Consider the following 17,928-nt stretch of genomic DNA (forward strand, 5'->3'; position numbering starts at 1 on the left):
GTTTCCATTCTGTGAGATCTACAGCTGATGTACTAACTTATATCACACAGGATTAGTAAATCGTTGAATGGAGGCTTTGTCTCTAGAACAATAGTTCTTGACATATCAAATAATGTGACATAATGGTCTACTTCACAAGATCACCAACTATGGAATAGCTGGGAATGCCCTCTCAGTTATAAAATCATTTCTCTCTGATAGGCTTGTTGCAGGGAAGAGTAGTCGTTGATGAGCAGAAATTAGAAGGTCACTGTATTAACGCTGGTGCCCTATCAATCCTGGGTCTAATCCTGTTCCTGATCTTCATCAATGATTTCTCAAATCACATTCTTAGGTCATCTGTAGACATTTATGCAGATGACACGACAATCTATGGCGATACTTCAAAAGCCAGCAATGAAAAAGATCTTGCTGATTCCGTCTCTTTTGATCTTGGGAACATGATACAATGGGGAAAAAGGTGGTTGGTTTATTTTAATGCATCGAAAACCAAGCTTCTCACCTTTCATCATAATCGCTCTGATTCCCACCACGACCCAATTGAAATGAATGGTTCTAATCTTGGGGAAGTCCCATATCTTGACAAGCTTCTGGGACTGACCTTCACTCCTGATCTGAAATGGAACACATACATCAAATCGGTTGCCAAGATCGCTAGAAAGATTGTTGGATCACTCTACCGCTCCAGTAAGTATCTCACTGCCGATGCAATCCTCTATCTGTATAGCAGCCAGGTGCACCCTACAATGAAGTACTGTTGCCACATCTGAGCAGGAGCTGCTCAGCCACCCTATCCTGCCTTCATAGAGTTCAAAACCAGCTTTGAAGCCTAGTAGGCAATGCTCTTTTCTCTTCCTTGCAACCTCTTTCCCACAGAAGAAGTGTCACGAGCCTGCCTCTGCTCTGCTCTCGTGCGATTTTCATGGTAGGTGTTCGTCTGAACTCCAATCACAAAAAACACTTGACTAGCTAAAGCCACTATATATGATTTCCCCCACCCTCTATCTGTGCCAAAATGTAAACACAGATTCCATGAACAATAATCAAGATATTTGTTTTATTGAAAGTCTTTTTTCTTTTTTTTACCCAGGAATCACCACTTATCAAGGCCCGGAGGCCACTCGAGGATAAGGGTTAATTAGTCAATGTGATTATGAAGGGGAGGGAACGACTGTTAAGCCGTCCGTCATCTTCTATGTCTAAAACCAATCTCCTCGATTCAGCTAACCTGATCACGTGACTCATACGCATCCGATCAGCTGACCCTCACTTCTTGTAAACGTGTCTACAATATGATTTACACATTTCCCTCTATTTCTCTATCCATTCTCTAACAATTGTAGTCAGCTGGAAAGCAGGCAATCATAAGAGAGTTCCACAGGTGTGCAGTTCTAAGAGAGAAGCTTTGTCCATGGAATCTACATTAAGGTTTAGGCACAGATAAAGAGTGTGGGAAATTCTTGATAGTGGTTTTGGCTAGACGAGTGTTTTTCATGAAAGTTTGGTGAGGAGGGACCATAGATTGAAGCTCAGCTGAGCACTTGCCATGAAAATAACAATTTAGCTGACAATTATTATGGTAAGAAGAAAGATAAGTTGGTAGGAACAGAGCCATGTATTTTTCACAGAGCTGTCATGTGATGCTAGTAATTGAATATTCATGTAAAGATTTTGCCCTGAATTTTCATATTTATTTAAATAAAAAATGTTTATATTTTTATCTTTATTTTTTTTTTTTTTTAAACAGATGACTGGAATTCTATTTTTGGGGATCCAACCAAGTTTGGTTTGGGAGTTCTTTCAATTTTCTTTGATCTCATATTCATGTTGCAACATTACGTTCTCTATCGTGAGGCAAGTTACAATTTAATACCTGGCAATAATGAAATTGTTTATGGTTGATATTTTTCATTGTCACAATGAAAAATATCAACCATAAAAAATGTTTTTTTTTTTTGTTTTTTTTTTTAATAATGAAAAGAAATTTTTTTTAAATGTAATTGACAAATTTAATTCTCCTCATCCTTGTAAATTGCCAACTTAAGATTTTTTTTTCTTTTGTATACTAAATTCTCCTAGATATCATTTATTTTTTGGAATTTTTTTTTGTAGAGACAAATTCAAATGCAAAATGAATTCTAAAAATTTGGTGCTACACTTATATTGATATTTTTTTATAAATGGAAAATCAAAAAAAAAACCTTTATACTGACACTTGTGTGTAGATATCATGCTGTATAATTGCAGAATATATGTATATATATATGTTATTTTTTTATTACCGTTTTATCTGTTTGGTTACATATGTTTCAGATGTTGGACCATGTTTACGATCCAACAGCCTCGTCAGACCTTACAGAAGTGGTTGTTAGTATTAGGAAGAAGTGTTTTAGAAGAAATATGGAAAAAAAAAAGCGGGGGTTGAGGTAGGAGATAACAAGGGCGGAGAGAGACGCGTATTGACGATATTTCAGTTTTGAAGGTTAAGATACATTAGATTGTATTGTGTGTGTGGGGGGGGGTAGCAGATTCAGGTAGGCGTGGGTGGAGATATATGGATATGGGGAGGTGGAGAGAGGATGGTAAAGAAAAAAAGGAAGCGGGCGAGGAGGAGTTTCAATTTTTAGGTTTTAAATTTTAACATATATATATATATATACATATATATCATCAAGGGTGTGAGTTCCATATAGAAACGTTGATTTAATTTGAATAAAATAAAATATGCATCAAGTGCGCTTGAAAGAACGTTTCTCTATGGAACTCACACCCGCGACGTTATTCTCGCGTTGCCTACGCACTGTTCCAATATTTCAAAATACAACCGCTGAGATACAACGTGCGGCTCTTTACAAACAGACTTCTCGTTCTCCAACTTTACAACATGGCAAGAAAGAAGAAAAGAAAAAAAAGAAATAAACAATAGGTTGAGGATGGAGTATAGCTCCGAAATATATTTGTTATAAATTTCAAACAAAATATTTGTTTATTCTCCTAATATTATGTTGTGATTTGGCTTTCAAGCGTACTTAATGTGTATTTTATATATATTAATAATGCTTAATGTGTATTTTATATATATTAATAATACTTAATGTGTATTTTATATATATTAATAATACTTAATGTGTATTTTATATATATTAATAATACTTAATGTGTATTTTATATATATTAATAATACTTAATGTGTATTTTATAGATATTAATAATACTTAATGTGTATTTTATAGATATTAATAATACTTAATGTGTATTTTATAGATATTAATAAAATATAATGTCTGACCTGACACATGAAATTAAAATCCTTGCTCAAAAAAAGATGAAATATTCCAGCCTAAGCAATTCTATGCATAAAAATGCTGATAACATATTTCCTTTATTTAAACAAAACAAAAAAAGTTTTTGTGCTTTTTAATTAAAAATTATTTCATTTAACATTGTAAATTTATTTATAAAACTAATTTAACATTTTTCTTTTCTTATAAAATATAAATTGTTATACTCTTATGTATCTGTATGTTATTGCAATTATATCATTGTGTATCATTATAAAAAAGACTTTAAAAGCATACTTATAATGCCTTATGGATCATGATACCATGCATATATTTGTTTGCAATATCAGTAAAATCTAAAGTTAAACCAAATTCAAACGGATTCATTCTAGAATAAACAAAATTCAGGCAAGTTCATTCTAGAATAATCAAAATGTTTCAAATGTTGAACGCTTTTCTTGAAGCAACTCTTTTCACAGATTGTGCATAGGAATTACTGAATCTCATCTGAATTGAGGATTACATCAGTTTAAATTCAAACTTAAAATTTGAAGATATTTTATTTTTATATCATATTTATTGATGGAAATAAATTCTAAAATCAAAAAAAAAAAAACGAAAAAAAAAAATAATAATTATCTTCTATCTTTATCACCAAAATTCTGGACTTGTCACAGTTTTGATACCAGTATAATGGAGATATATTTTTGTCTTCTATCAAAACCTTATTTATTAATGGGTTCATAAAAAAAAAAATTGTTTCAAAGTTTAAGATAAATTCTAAAAAAATTTTAAAAATGTATTATCTCCAAAAGTGTGAAATTGTTATGATTGGGATACCGGTGTCATGTCATTTTGTCTTTTCATAAAATCTTTTATTTATTTATTTTAAATTGGTTTATAAATAAAAGGTAAATTAATTTGAAAATATTAGAAAACTAAAAAATGTTATGAAATATTTTTTAGTAAGTGATTACAATAATTTTTTTTTTTTTTTAATTTTGAACCTTACAAAAATGTTTTCAAAGATGTGACCAAACTCTTGTTTAAAATTTGTGCCAAACTACATACATACACATCGATTTTAGACTTACAACACTGGACGTATCCTTTTTTTTTTTTTTTCTGTCCCTGTGCTGGGTTGACCCACTCAGGGTTAATATCACCAGAAATATGAACAAAAAATGTTTTTTTAAAAAAAAGCAATTTGCTTTGAAAAAGGTGTATTACACTGAAAGTTTTTTAAAAAAAAAATATTTTAATCATTTTAATAAAATATTTCGTAACATTTTTCAGTTTTCTAATATTTTCAAATGTTTTAAATTATGTGATCAAATTCCTATCTAAAAAAATGTATTTTTTCAAATAAAAAAACAATCAAAATGAAATTGTGACATTTTTAATGAATTTTTTTTTTTCTTATAAACATTTGAGATATATTTTAATGGTAATTTTAGTTTGTCAATGCAGTACAGATCTATAAAAATTCTCAGATAATAACCAAAGGCTGATACTGAATGATTTTCTTTTTAGTCCATTTTAAAACCTACACATTAAATCATGATAAGATATGAGACTGTATAATTTAATTATAACAGATGTAAGGTCTTTGCTTTTTTTGTGGAATTCCACTTTTCTTTTTACCCTGAAAAAGCAGATTTTTTACTTAGTAACTTTGATTTTACTGATTTATGTTTTTGATTAAAATCCACTTTTTTTTTATTTTTATTTTTTTCATCGTTATTTGGTTGGATTTTATTTTTCTTTCTCTTTTTTTCCTCTCTCTCTCTCTCTCTCTCTCTCTCTCTCTTTATATTTCTATTTTCTGTTTCGCTCCCGCCCCCCCCATCTTGTTTTTGCCTTCCTTTGCTTCTTATGACAATTCTCTTTGAAAATGAAAATAATAATTTTGCTGTGAAGGTTAAAATTTCAAGCAAATTATCTCCTTTTTTCCCCCACATATGCACTGTCTTGCTCTTAATTTTGACTTAGTTGAAACTCATTAGAATTGTTTAATGTAGCTGCCCTGCCCACACATACAAACAGGGGGGGGGCAGTTGGAGACCTTGCCTTGGCTGCTCACCTCCCTAATTATAAATATAGCAGTTATAGTGCAAGGAAATTTTACTGTTCAATATTTGGCAGAAAATCTTTTTCAGTAAAGAATGGTTGAAATACAAGTAGAAATCCATTTCTCAGTACATTTACAAAAAAACGACTAAACATGTTTCAATTTTATTTTCAAACTTTTTTTGATAAATGTTGCCATTAATTAGGAATGTAATTTATTCCTTTTTTTTTAATTCTGCTTTTATTATTTTATATTTTTGCTCCAGAAAAAAACAAACATACTTTAGCTTAAATCTCTACAGCACTTCCCATATCCGAATTTACCGCTTGTTGGTCAAAATTTGCTTTATCTATATATATAAAAATGTAAATTTGGTTCGTTACAAGTGAATAAAACCATATTTCTACATTACCAATTTATTTGAAATTTTCAGACAACCCATCTTTAGAGTCGAGGGATGTTTTTATGTTATTAAAATAAATTTTCCTCGCGAATTATTAAAATATTAAATAAAATAAATATATTTTCGTAACCGTTAGTGCAAAACTGTTCTGTTGATAAAACTGAACTTCCGGTTCGATTCATTTCACAGCCACGAATTGACGAGAGGAAGTAGATTTCATTTTCTGTTTACTCGATAAGTAAAAAAAAAAAAAAAACATAATTCATTTGTTTATCTTCCAAATTTTTTAATTTAAACATTTTTTCTTTATTATATAAGGCAAAAAAAAAGTTTGTCGCTTGCTTTTTGAGTTTTCTTTTGTTTTTTTCTTTTGTTTTTCGATATAAGATAGGTTGGTAGTGCTAATGCAAAGAGTGGTCCGCGCTATTTTTTAAATCGTATTTCCAGGTTTAATTAAAGTTTTATTATGTTTTTTTATTCAATTGTAAGGTTAAAATACAGATTAGGTACAAAACACCCTCCCCTCCCCATGTTAAGAATGGCTTTTTAAATAATAATGTTATTTCAACACGGATCACTCTCTGCATGAGTACTGTACTTTCACCTAACAATTTAATAAACAAAACATGGTACTTATGCAGAGAAAGTACCATAATAATATAATAGAATAATAACGTTATTTAGAAAGCCATTTTTAACATGGGGAAGACGTTTTGTTACTATTCTATACTTTCACCTAACAATTTAATAAACAAAATATGGTACTTATGCAGAGAAGGTACTGTGCTGAAATAACGCTATTAAGAAAGCCATTCTTAACATGGGAAAGGGAGAGTGTTCTGTAACTATTTTATATTTTCACCTAACAATTTAATAAACAAAAGGGTTATCCTGACGCTGTGCAATACTTTATTTACATTGGAAGTGACGCACACGTATCTTATAATACGGATCGCTACAATTGTAAAAATAATTTGTTTTATTTTTCTCTCCCATTTGTTATATTGGTATTTGAGCGGAGAATCTAACATTTCTTTTCATTTTGAGAATTTGTTTTAGTTTTCAATTACTAACACAGCGGAGAATTTAAGCCCCCCCCCCATTTCTTATTTTGAACAGAGAATTTATTTTCTTTTCATTTTGAGCTCTTTTTCCGATCCGACGTTACCTTTTATTGGTACTCCTGCACGTTACGACCCAAGCTATTTTTTAACTCTATTATTTAGAAACCTATTATTTAACATGGGCAAAAGAGGGTGTATTGTAACTATTCTGTACTTTCACCTAACAATTCAATTAAAAAAAAAGGTAAATATGAAGAATTACTCCACCCTCGAAAATTCCTTTAAAATTACCACTCTTAAAGGTTTTCGGGGTCGCTGAAAACGAAAATAACGTTTAAAATCACGGCAAACGAGTAGTTTCCAAGATATGAAGAAATGTTAGTTTTAAAAAGTGGGGGATCACTTTTCTGTAATAATTTAACGTAAAATGATCACCCACTTTGTGGCCACGAGTACCTATAAAAGGTAACGTCGGATCGGAAAAAGAGCTCAAAATGAAAATAAAATAAATTCTCCGCTCAAAATAAGAAAGAGGGGGGGGGAGTTAAATTCTCCGCTGTGTTAGTAATTAAAAACTAAAACTAATTCTCAGTATGAAAAGAAATGTTAGATTCTCCGCTCAAATACCAATATAACAAATGAGAGAGAAAAAAAAATTAAATTCGCTAAAACAAATTATTTTTTACTTGTAAACTGGTTTATTAATTGTAGAAAACAAAAACAAACGGGAGAAAAAAGGAGCTCAAAATGAAAGAAAAATAAAACAAATTATTTTTACAATTGTAGCCATCCGTATTATAAGATTTGTGTGACGTCACTTCCAATGTAAATAAAGAAGTGCACAGCGTCAGGATAACCAACAAAAGATAGTACTTATGCAGAGAAGGTACCGTGCTGAAATAATACCGTTATTTAGAAAGCTATTCTTAACATTGGGAGGAAGTTTTGCATCTATTCTATACCTTCACCTAACAATTTAATAAACAAAAATAGATAGTACGTATGCATAGAAAATACCGTGCTGAAATAATGTTATTTAGAAAGACATTCTTAACATGGGGATGGTATTTTGTAACTATTCTGTCCTTTCACTTGACAATTTAAAAACAAAACATGGTACTTATGCAGAGAAGCTACCCCGCTGAAATAATGACATTATTTAGAAAGCCATTCTTAACATGGGGATAGGGGTGTTTTGTAACTATTCTGGACTTTCACCTAACAATTTAATAAACAAAAGTTAAACTTAAGCAGACAAGGAACAGTACTGAATCATTAACATTATTTAGAAAGCCATTTTTAACATGGGGGGGGGATGTTTTCTAACTATTCTGTACTTTCGGTGCTAATGCAGAGAGTGATCCGCACTATTTTTTAAATCGCATTTCCATGTTTAATTAAAGTTTTATGATATGCTTTTATTCAATTGTAAGGTTAAAGTACAGAATAGGTACAAACCCCTCCCCATGTTAAGAATGGCTTTTTAAATAATAACGTTATTATTTCAACACGGATCACTCTCTGCATGAATACCGATTAACGTTTTGTTCTTTGCTTTTTTTTACCGTATTTTTTTTTTTTTTTTCAAGAAAACCTTTTTTAACAAAGACTGAAAGTGCACGTTTTTTCTTTTTTCTTTTTTTTACAGAAATTGTTTTTATATAAGAAAATATGAATTCTTTTAAAGAAATTGGGTACTCGTGCACTTATTGATCCGTGCTGAAATAATAACGTGATTATTTAAAAAGCCATTCTTAACATTGGGAGAAGAGGGTGTTTTGTACCTATTCTGTACTTTAACCTTACAATTGAATGAAATAAACGGTAAATTTTTAGATTAGGTCCACCTCCACAATTTTCTTTTAAATGACAACTTTTGTAGGTTTTCGACTATGCTAAATACGGAAATCGCATTGAAATTTTGCAGAAATAAGTAGTTATCGAGATATTAAAAATTTTTATAATGCATTGTAATCTCTGGCAGCCGTCTTTTTTACACGCTTGCGCGCGTCATAAACAAATCTACGCGTGTAACAAAGATGGCCGCCAAAGAATACAATGCATAAAACAACTATCTATATCTCGATAACTACTTATTTCTGCAAAATTTCCATGCGATTTTTGTATTCAGCATAGTCGGAAACCTTTAAAAGTTGTCATTTAAAAGAAAGTTGTGGAGGTGGACCTAATCTAAAAAAAATACCAAAAAAAACATAAACCTTTAATTAAGCTTGGAAATACGATTTAAAAAAATAGCGCGGATCAGTAAGTTCATTAGCACCCATTAATCGACTCACATGACCTTATTGCCAAATAAGGTCTGGCTACAATGTTGAACGCGCCGTTCACATTGTTTTTTTTGTTTTTTTTTTTTTTCAAGTTAAATTCAACTTTCACAATATCTTTTTATTTTTTTATAATTTCACAATATCTTTTTTTAATAATAAATTGTTAGTTAAAAAAGCACAGAATAATTACAAAACACCATCCCCTCTCTATGGTAAGAATGGCTGAAAAAAATATTAGGTACTCATGTAGAGAGTGATCCGTGCTGAAATAATAACGTTATTATTTAAAAAGCCATTCTTAACATGGGGAGGGTGTTTTGTATCTATTCTGTACTTAAACCTTACAATTGAATAAAAAAAAACATATCATAAAACTTTAATTAAACTTGGAAATTTGAAAAATACAAACGGTGATGGACACTGTTGATGATGTTAAGTTTGAGAAAATGATTTAAAACTAAACAAAATACTATCAGAAACCCACTGAATATGTCAGCCTATGTCACAATAACATATAATCAGTAGGTGTCTGGCATTGTTTTGTATAGTTTTTAACTGATTTTCCCAAACTTAACGTATTCAACAGAGTCCGCGACCATTCGTCTTTTTCAAATACATAGATAAACACTGCGTTTTTGAGCCGATTAAACATTTTACATTAAATAAAAACACTAAAAATTATCCAGTTAGATAGAAACGTAATTTACCTTACCTTTGCTTTCATTTATTCGTTTTTGAACAACTTTTTCGAATCTGTGTATAGTAACACCCCCCCTTACCCAAATATTAATTAAAAACTCACATTTTTTAATACAATAAAAAAGAAAACTATTTAGCGTTTCAATGGTTTAGCAACTTTCGGCCTAATCCACTGAATGTTGGTCGAGCCCAAGCCATGATTCATGGTAACTCCCGAGGATCCGGATCCAATTCTGCAAGAGTACCATATTTTTTTCCATTTTCGCCTTTTATTTTTTTTACTTTTTGGAGTGGATTGCTGTACTAAGAATATAAGAAACATGCATTTTCTCTTTTTATTAGAATTTTCCATTACACGAAATTAAGCCACAGCAACGTGTGGCAGGGTACAGCTAGTATATATATATATATATATATATATATATATATATACAGCCTTTGAGATTTGAAAAAAAAATCACTCGACCGCCGGTCGAGTGTGAGGGAAAATTTACTCGCCCTAAAATATTTTTATTTGTCCGACTTTGTCTTTGTTTTAGTCAATAATGGTAAATAATTTTACAACAAGTCAAGAAATTACTGTGTGTATAATCTAACAAGAAAAATATTTGTAAACTCTTGTAAATCAACTATTTTATTGCTACAAACATTTCAGTAAATATTCAACAAACTGTTAAAATACAACACCAGTTTCTTTATATAGCATCATTCATATTATTGTTCCATAGAAATAAGAATCATTTCTTCGGATGCTTGACGGAACAATGCATTTTTTTCCTCTTTCAAATGTTCATCTTTACTTTTGTAAGCATGAAGTGTATGTAGTTGTAGCGTCGAAGAATTTTTTTTCCGAATGAATTTCAAAATCAGAGAGCTAAATGAAGGCAATATTTTGACTACAAGCTGAATGTGTAAATTTGACCTCTTGTTGACCTTTAGCGTGACCACTCTTTTTTCAATACGATATTCCAAAGGTTTCACAACTAGAGATGAAAGAATTCACAAATGATGAGACATAGGTCATTCTAAGTCACCGTATATTTGAGGGTCATAAATGAGTCCCCCCCCCCCCTCGTTTCTAAATTTAAAGAAATTTTATGGACTGGCGGGTGAGTGATTTACGACTTTAGTCACCCCAAGAAATTTTCAATTGGCAAAAGGCTGTATATATATATATATATATATATATATATATATATATATATATATATATATATATGCATATATATTAAATAAGAAAAAACTGATTTCTACCAAAATCTTTATAGTTTTACCTCCTTATTTTTTATTCATTTTTTTTGTGCTCTTTAGCTGGATTTTATTTCTTTTTATTCCTCTGCTTTATCTTTGTTTTCCTGTTTTTTCTCTCTTTCTGTTTCTGTCTTGCCTTCCTTTTCCCTCTTGTGGCAGCTCTCTCTGGAAGCTGAGGTTTTGCCACAAAGGCTAAGGCTTCAAACTATTCATGAGAAGAGTAATGGAGTTATATGGTGTTTGTTTCATCAAATAATGAATTCTTGTCTCCTTCCTCTAAATGGTGTCTTTCTTTTAATTTTTACTTATCTACCAAGATTGATATTTCACTAATAGAATATTTTTCAAATTCTGTTAAATGTGTTTTTAATGGCATATCATCCAAGTTGTTTGTGCTGCACTCTCCATATGGAATATGGGGAGGGCCTACAGGAGGAGATTCATTTCAATTTCAGCTTTTTTTATTATTATTAGTGGGAGAGCATCCCTTATTAATTGATAATAATGTTGGGGTAATTATTCGGACTCGGGGAAAATTTGAACTTTTGGAGGTATCAAAATCAGAAAAATTTGTGTCTATTCTCTTTAAATTGTATTTTTAAAAAAATTTCTTTTTTAAACTTAATTTAGATTATTTTAGTGATCAAATTATCCACCCATGGGATAGAAGTACTTAATATTATTTTTAGAATGTGTTGATGTTGTCTAAAAATTGGAGGTTGGGAGTCTGCTGAAATTTTAAAATATTTTTTAAAATTCTAACTCTGTCTTCTCTAAAAATTCTCACTAACGGTTTTTAATCATTTTTCACACTAGAAATTTAACTTCAGAAATGTGCAGTTGGATTTTTTTTTTTAATCCGACTCTGGAGTCAGTTTTAAAAAAAAAACAAAGTTTGAACTCCAACCTGAATTTCAATGTCTTCTGAAGATCCTTTAAGCCTTAAATTTTAGACAATTTTAGAATCAAAATCATATAATGGATTTCAGTGAAAATTGGAATAAGGATTCTAGGCATAATGTTTAGGTTTAATATCATATCGTGATTTTAATCATAAAATTGTTGCCAAACTGTTCTTTTCAAGGAATTAATTTTACCCATTCTGAGACGAGTATTCTTATAGTTATCTATGTTATATGTCTGTTCATTCCACCTTTTCTCAGAAACTACTTGGCCATCTGGCTGAAATTTTGTATGGACCTTTGTTATGATAAAGTGCAGCGAACTAAATATTATGGTATCCATTCGATGTATATTTAGGGATTAATAAGGATTAGTATTTATGCAAAAATTGGCACAAATTTGATCATTCAACCATCAATTTGGCATAAATTGCTAGTTCTAAGTCAGAAGACTATAACTTTTTCCATTTTTAATCGGCTAAAACTAGCGGGTTGATCTGGCTGAAAATTTGTATGAACCTTTTGTTATGATAAGGTGCATCGGACTAAGTATGATATTCATTCAATGTATATTCAGAGATTAATAGGGATAAGTATTTATGCAAAAATCAACACCAATTTAACCATCAATTTGGCATAAAGTGCTCATTCTAAGTCAACAGTTTATAACTTTTTTTACGTTTTTTTTTTAACTTTTTCCGTTTTTAACAGGCTAAAAAGTCCAATATTATATAAATGTCCTACTCAGGTTTAATGGATAGAAAAATGAGGATATTTAATTGAGACCTTCAAAATAATGTGAGGAGAAATTAACAAATCTTTCCTCAAATTGAAAATTTATTTGCAAGAAAAATATCAAAAGCTAAATTTATCACATAATTCAATTTTTTTTTTCTTTTCTAATTGAGTAATTTTTTTTTAAAAAATTAAGGATTTGTTTCTTACATCCCCCCCCCTGCATCTACAGTTTCAATATGAAAATGAATACTTCCGAAACAAATTTTTCGCACTCAGCACATATAACATTTCTTATATCGTGTTTCACAAAACTGTTAAAAATAAACTGAAGGAATTCAGAAATAATGGTAAAAGAATTCATTTATAAGCACATTTTTAAAACAATCTGATGCAGTATTTAAAAGAAATTTATCTATATATCCCCATTATATATTATGTGAGATTATAGGTAATTATGTGTGTGTGTCTGTCTATATATATATATAGAGAGAGAGAGAGAGAAATAGAAAGGAACAAACTGTATTATGTGTTCATCAACGTTCCGTCTTTATTTCGAGACTTCCTAAGACGAAACGTTGAACACATAATACGGTTTGTTCCTTTTTATTTTTCTATTTTGTCGGAATACTATTTCCATTATTTTTATCATGCATGTATATATATATATATATATATATATATATATAATTTTTTTAATTAAAAGTTACAATGATATGATTAAAATAAGAGATTCCTAAAAAAGTCATGATAAATATTAACACTATTTCCAATTGTTTGATAATTTTTGTGCTAAATTAAAACGATTTTCATCTGATCTTTTTTTATCTGAAAGGCAAACAAATTGCTTTCATGTAATTACAATATGGTTTATTTTTACAAGATATTTTTGATTCATGCACCAGTTTTTTTTCTTTTTTCATCCTACAACAAAAAACGCATAAATAAAAGAATATCACGAAAATAAAATGGATCTGTTTTTAATGTTTTCATTTTTAAAAGATTTGTGTATTTATATATGTTACTATTGCTTGTACAAATTCATTGTAAATTAATAAAATAAAAAATATTACACAAGCAAATCTCTAGTTTGCAGAAATATAAAAAATCTGTTTTATTATCACGATTCTTTTTCTTTTTCCATACGGTGAAAGAAAATGAAAAAAGTGAAAAGAACAAAGGAAAAAGATCAAAATCTTTCTCCCTTTTTTCTTTTTCTCCTTTTTCTTTTTTCCTTTTTTCTCCTTTACCTTTTCTCCTTTCCTTTTTTCTTTTTCCTTTTTTTTTTGTTTTTCTTTTTTTTCTTTTTTTTCCGTTTTTTGTTCTTTTTCTTTTTCTTTCTTTTTTTTTTTTTATTTTATATTTTGCTATGGTGTTATTTTTTCTTTTCAATATTCCTAAAACAAATGATTGGGAGGTTTGAAAGAGAATGTTATACTTTATCGTCTGAAAACAATTTTAAACTTCCTAAAACAACTTTATTTTGTATTTTATTTTATTTTTTATTGGTGTGTAATTTAATATTTTTACATGTATTTTATTTTCAGGAAAAATGTTTTAATACTTTTTAATGTAAAACCAATTTGAAAAATACCAAAAAACAAATTTCTGTCACACACACACACACACACATCTACCAAATATATGTTACAAATGTGTTAGGTATCTGAGGACATACATTATTTTTACCATAGCAGGAATAGTATTTAACTTCAGATTTTTTTATATTTTACAATTAGCAATGGCAGTCCTTATAAAGTCCCTATACACTAAAGAATTATTGTGACTATAAAGTCTAAATATAGCATTTTTAAAAATCAAGTTTGTACAGAGTTAAATGCTTAAAATGGAAAGTTGTTACAATTTTCAAGACATAAATGGTAGAAAATTCCTATTAACTATAATAGACTTTTGAAGACACCTGTATAACGACTAAGATCAGGAAACTCATCTTACTATAAATAATATTGATCTGCGTATAATCTCAGTGTCATTTGAAATACAATACTGTGGAGTTCAAAACAACATATTTATCATTTATATAAGTAGAAATTCTGTCAGAATTTTTTTTTAATGTAATAAATAAATTGCAGAATTTGTCTTGTTTCGAAATATCAGAGATCTTAACTATTTTTAGAAATGGAAAATATTGCATTAAGCGTAAATAATAAATTCTACACAAGTAAAGTAGATGCCATGACCAGAAACTGAAATATTTAAGGTCTTCAGTTTGAATTTCTGCTGACAGACAGCTTAAATTACCATAACAAAATAAATTTGGTGCAATGTCATAGATTTATGATTTCAAAACCTGAATTAAATCATAAGCAACAATAAATGCTAAATAAATGGGATAACATTATTGGAAATTATTTAAATAATCTGAAACAATTTATTTTGATATCAAAAAACAAATGAATATAAACTAGAATTTGGGCCCTTGAACCCATAATTTTAGTTATTTAAAATATCTTTTTAAAAAAAAAAAAAAAAAAAGGCAAAAATAGTAATATGGCGTTCAGGGTGTCAGCTTGTTGTAAATTATAAAATCTCATCTAAGAAATTCGAGGATTGTGCTTTTTTTTTATTTTTTTTTTTTTTTTGCTTTTTCATACAAGTCATGCTATTGTATATTTCTTTGAATTCAAGTAAAATGAGCGTAGCAAACTTTTTTTTTTTTTTTTTTTTTTTTTAGGCTTATCAGCCTCTAGTCCCAACAACTACCTCATAGTTTGGCCTGTAATATAGAACACCATAGTCACAATTCAAATATGATATAATTTTCAACATTCCACAAAAACATAATCAATTCAGTTAGAATAAAGTTCATCATCTATAAAAAGATTATATATATATATATATATATATATATATATATACAAAATATATATATATATACAAAATATCTCATTTTATATATTATCTTACAAATTTGTATACAACTTCTATTTTTTTTGTTTTTTTTTAATAAATGTTGAAAAAGCCTTCTGATTTGAAATGACTGATTATGTAACAAAATATTATGAAATGTTTTCAAAGTATTTGAAACTCTTTTTCATTTTTGATGAGCAGTTTTTGAAATATAAAATCTGTTACACCCAAAATATCTATTTGAGAAGACAATTTTCCCATTCCTGTAACTCCAATTTTTTTTTTTTTTTTTTTGGGGGGGGGGGGGATTCCACTGCTTTTTGTCTTCAAATTTTTATTATGATAATTTGCATTATTTTTCTTTGAACTGTTGATATTTATATTTGTATTAGGTTTCAGCTTGCTTCAACTGTATTGTTCATTTGCTGTTATGTTTCTCCTCATCTTCTCTATATAAATGAAACAGTACATGTATGTGTGTGTAAATATCTAACAAGTAAACTCTTAAACTACTGGCATTCTCAGGAAATAATATTCATGCACCAAGGATGGTTTATAACAAGTAATATCTTTGTTTACATACATGTATATCACGCACAGACATCAGCAAATTTACATGCAAAATGTCCATTCCCAACAGCCAACATTTTCATTTTATGCACATGCGTATATTCGCTTCATTCATTCAAGTTTTTTTAGAAAACAATATAAGGCTGGAACGCTAGATGTTTTGATTTCAATTCTAGCTGATGACACCAACTCATTTTTTTCATGTCTTTGGATTAATAAATAAAAAATGAAATAATGCGTAAATTTTACTCACGGTTTTGAATTTGTAAATACAAAGAAAAACCTATAAATCTTTATTAATCATTTATCGATTAGACAAACAAATATTACTTTCAAATAATAAATTCTAATGTTTCCAAATGCGTGCATTTTTCTTTATGTTTATAAAAAATAATCATTCCAGACATTAATTCAAATATACGGAGACATACCTATATATCTTTTTCATTATTATTCTGTGACCGATTAGATTAAAAATTATTCATTTAAAAAAATAGTTGACATTTTTGCAGTGTACGCACTGTTACATTTCAGATAGAATTTCGAAGTTAAATTAAATTTATATGGTATCTTTTTTATTAAAGTGTTAGGTGAAAGTGCAGAACAGTTAAAAAGCTGCTCTCCCCATGTTAAGAATGGCTTTCTAAATGTTATTCTTTCAGCATAATTTGTACACTGCAAACAAAAATTCTAATGTTCCAAATACGTGCATTTATTTATTTTTTTTTTTTTTTCAGACTTTACATTTATGAAAACATATATATATATATATATACAGGGTGACCTCAAAAAAACAGGACATTCAATTGTTTTTCTGAGCATTTTACAGTCAACGGAGAAAAAAAGGCCAAAGACCCTAGTGTTTTGATGTGATGTTTTGAATATAATAAACTAGTTATGACCAAAGTTTCATTTCATTCGGACAAAACACTAAGAAACAGGGCCTAATTGGAGTTGGGGTCCATTTTTTGGGGTCACCTTATATATATATATATATATATATATAATTTATCAATTAGATAAACAAATATTAATAACAAACAAAAATTGCATTTTTATTACTTTTAATTTTTCTGATAGAGCTTTATTACACAGGACATTATGACAACACAAAATACAGGTTTATTTTTCTAATAAAAATTTCCTTACAAATTTTTGCATGTGTGTTCGTGGTTCTGTTTTGTTGGGTTTTTTTTTGTTTTTTTTTTGTTTTGTTTTTTTTAGAAAATTTTCCTGAAACATTTACTGCATTTAAACAATTTTAAGACAATTATAACACAAAATAAACGTTTAATTTCATAAAAAATTGAATTTTTCGTCACTAATAAATTAGAAATAATCATTAGATTTTGAGTAAAATTCCTTTCTTCACATTTTGCAGTTTTCGTAACAAAGTTCAAAATTCATTGTAATGCATGAATGAATGCCTGAAGACGAATACAGTTCATACTTTTAAGGAAATCTTGAATAGCAATGGGTCACATTCTGTTTTGTAGCCCATTATTTTTAAAACGACAATTCGCTTACAGTAGAATAGTTAATTTCCGTGAATATGATTTTCATAAAAAAACAAAACAAAAAAAAACGTATTCACCATTATGAATTAGTGTTTTGTTTAATCTATTTTAGAACAAAATATTCAAATGTATCATATACAACCTGGCAACGCCGGGTACTTCAGATAGTACTTAAATACAATTGATCATGATTAGTTGTGTACGTTTATATTTCTTTTTTATTGAAACGTGATAAACTATTGATTTTTGACAGTTATTTTTATGAATTCAATATGG

At 29.0% G+C, this 17,928-nt stretch overlaps 1 protein-coding gene across 3 annotated transcripts in view; it reads left to right on the forward strand.

Moving 5' to 3' along the window:
• Window positions 1-17,928, forward strand: part of LOC145258632 (cystinosin-like) — a 137,177-nt gene that overhangs the window by 105,301 nt on the left and 13,948 nt on the right. For 2 of the 3 annotated variants that reach the window (XM_080116625.1, XM_080116624.1), the window contains exon 9: window positions 1,748-1,858. In XM_080116625.1, the coding sequence (XP_079972751.1) occupies window positions 1,748-1,858 (111 nt within the window). Of the gene's footprint in view, window positions 1-1,747; window positions 3,898-17,928 lie in introns of those variants that run through there. The other variant, XM_080116626.1, reaches the window with a different exon arrangement.

This window comes from Euprymna scolopes, chromosome 3, assembly GCF_053919585.1.
Source record: "Euprymna scolopes isolate OS-2025 chromosome 3, ASM5391958v1, whole genome shotgun sequence".
Taxonomy (NCBI): Eukaryota; Metazoa; Mollusca; class Cephalopoda; order Sepiida; family Sepiolidae; genus Euprymna; species Euprymna scolopes.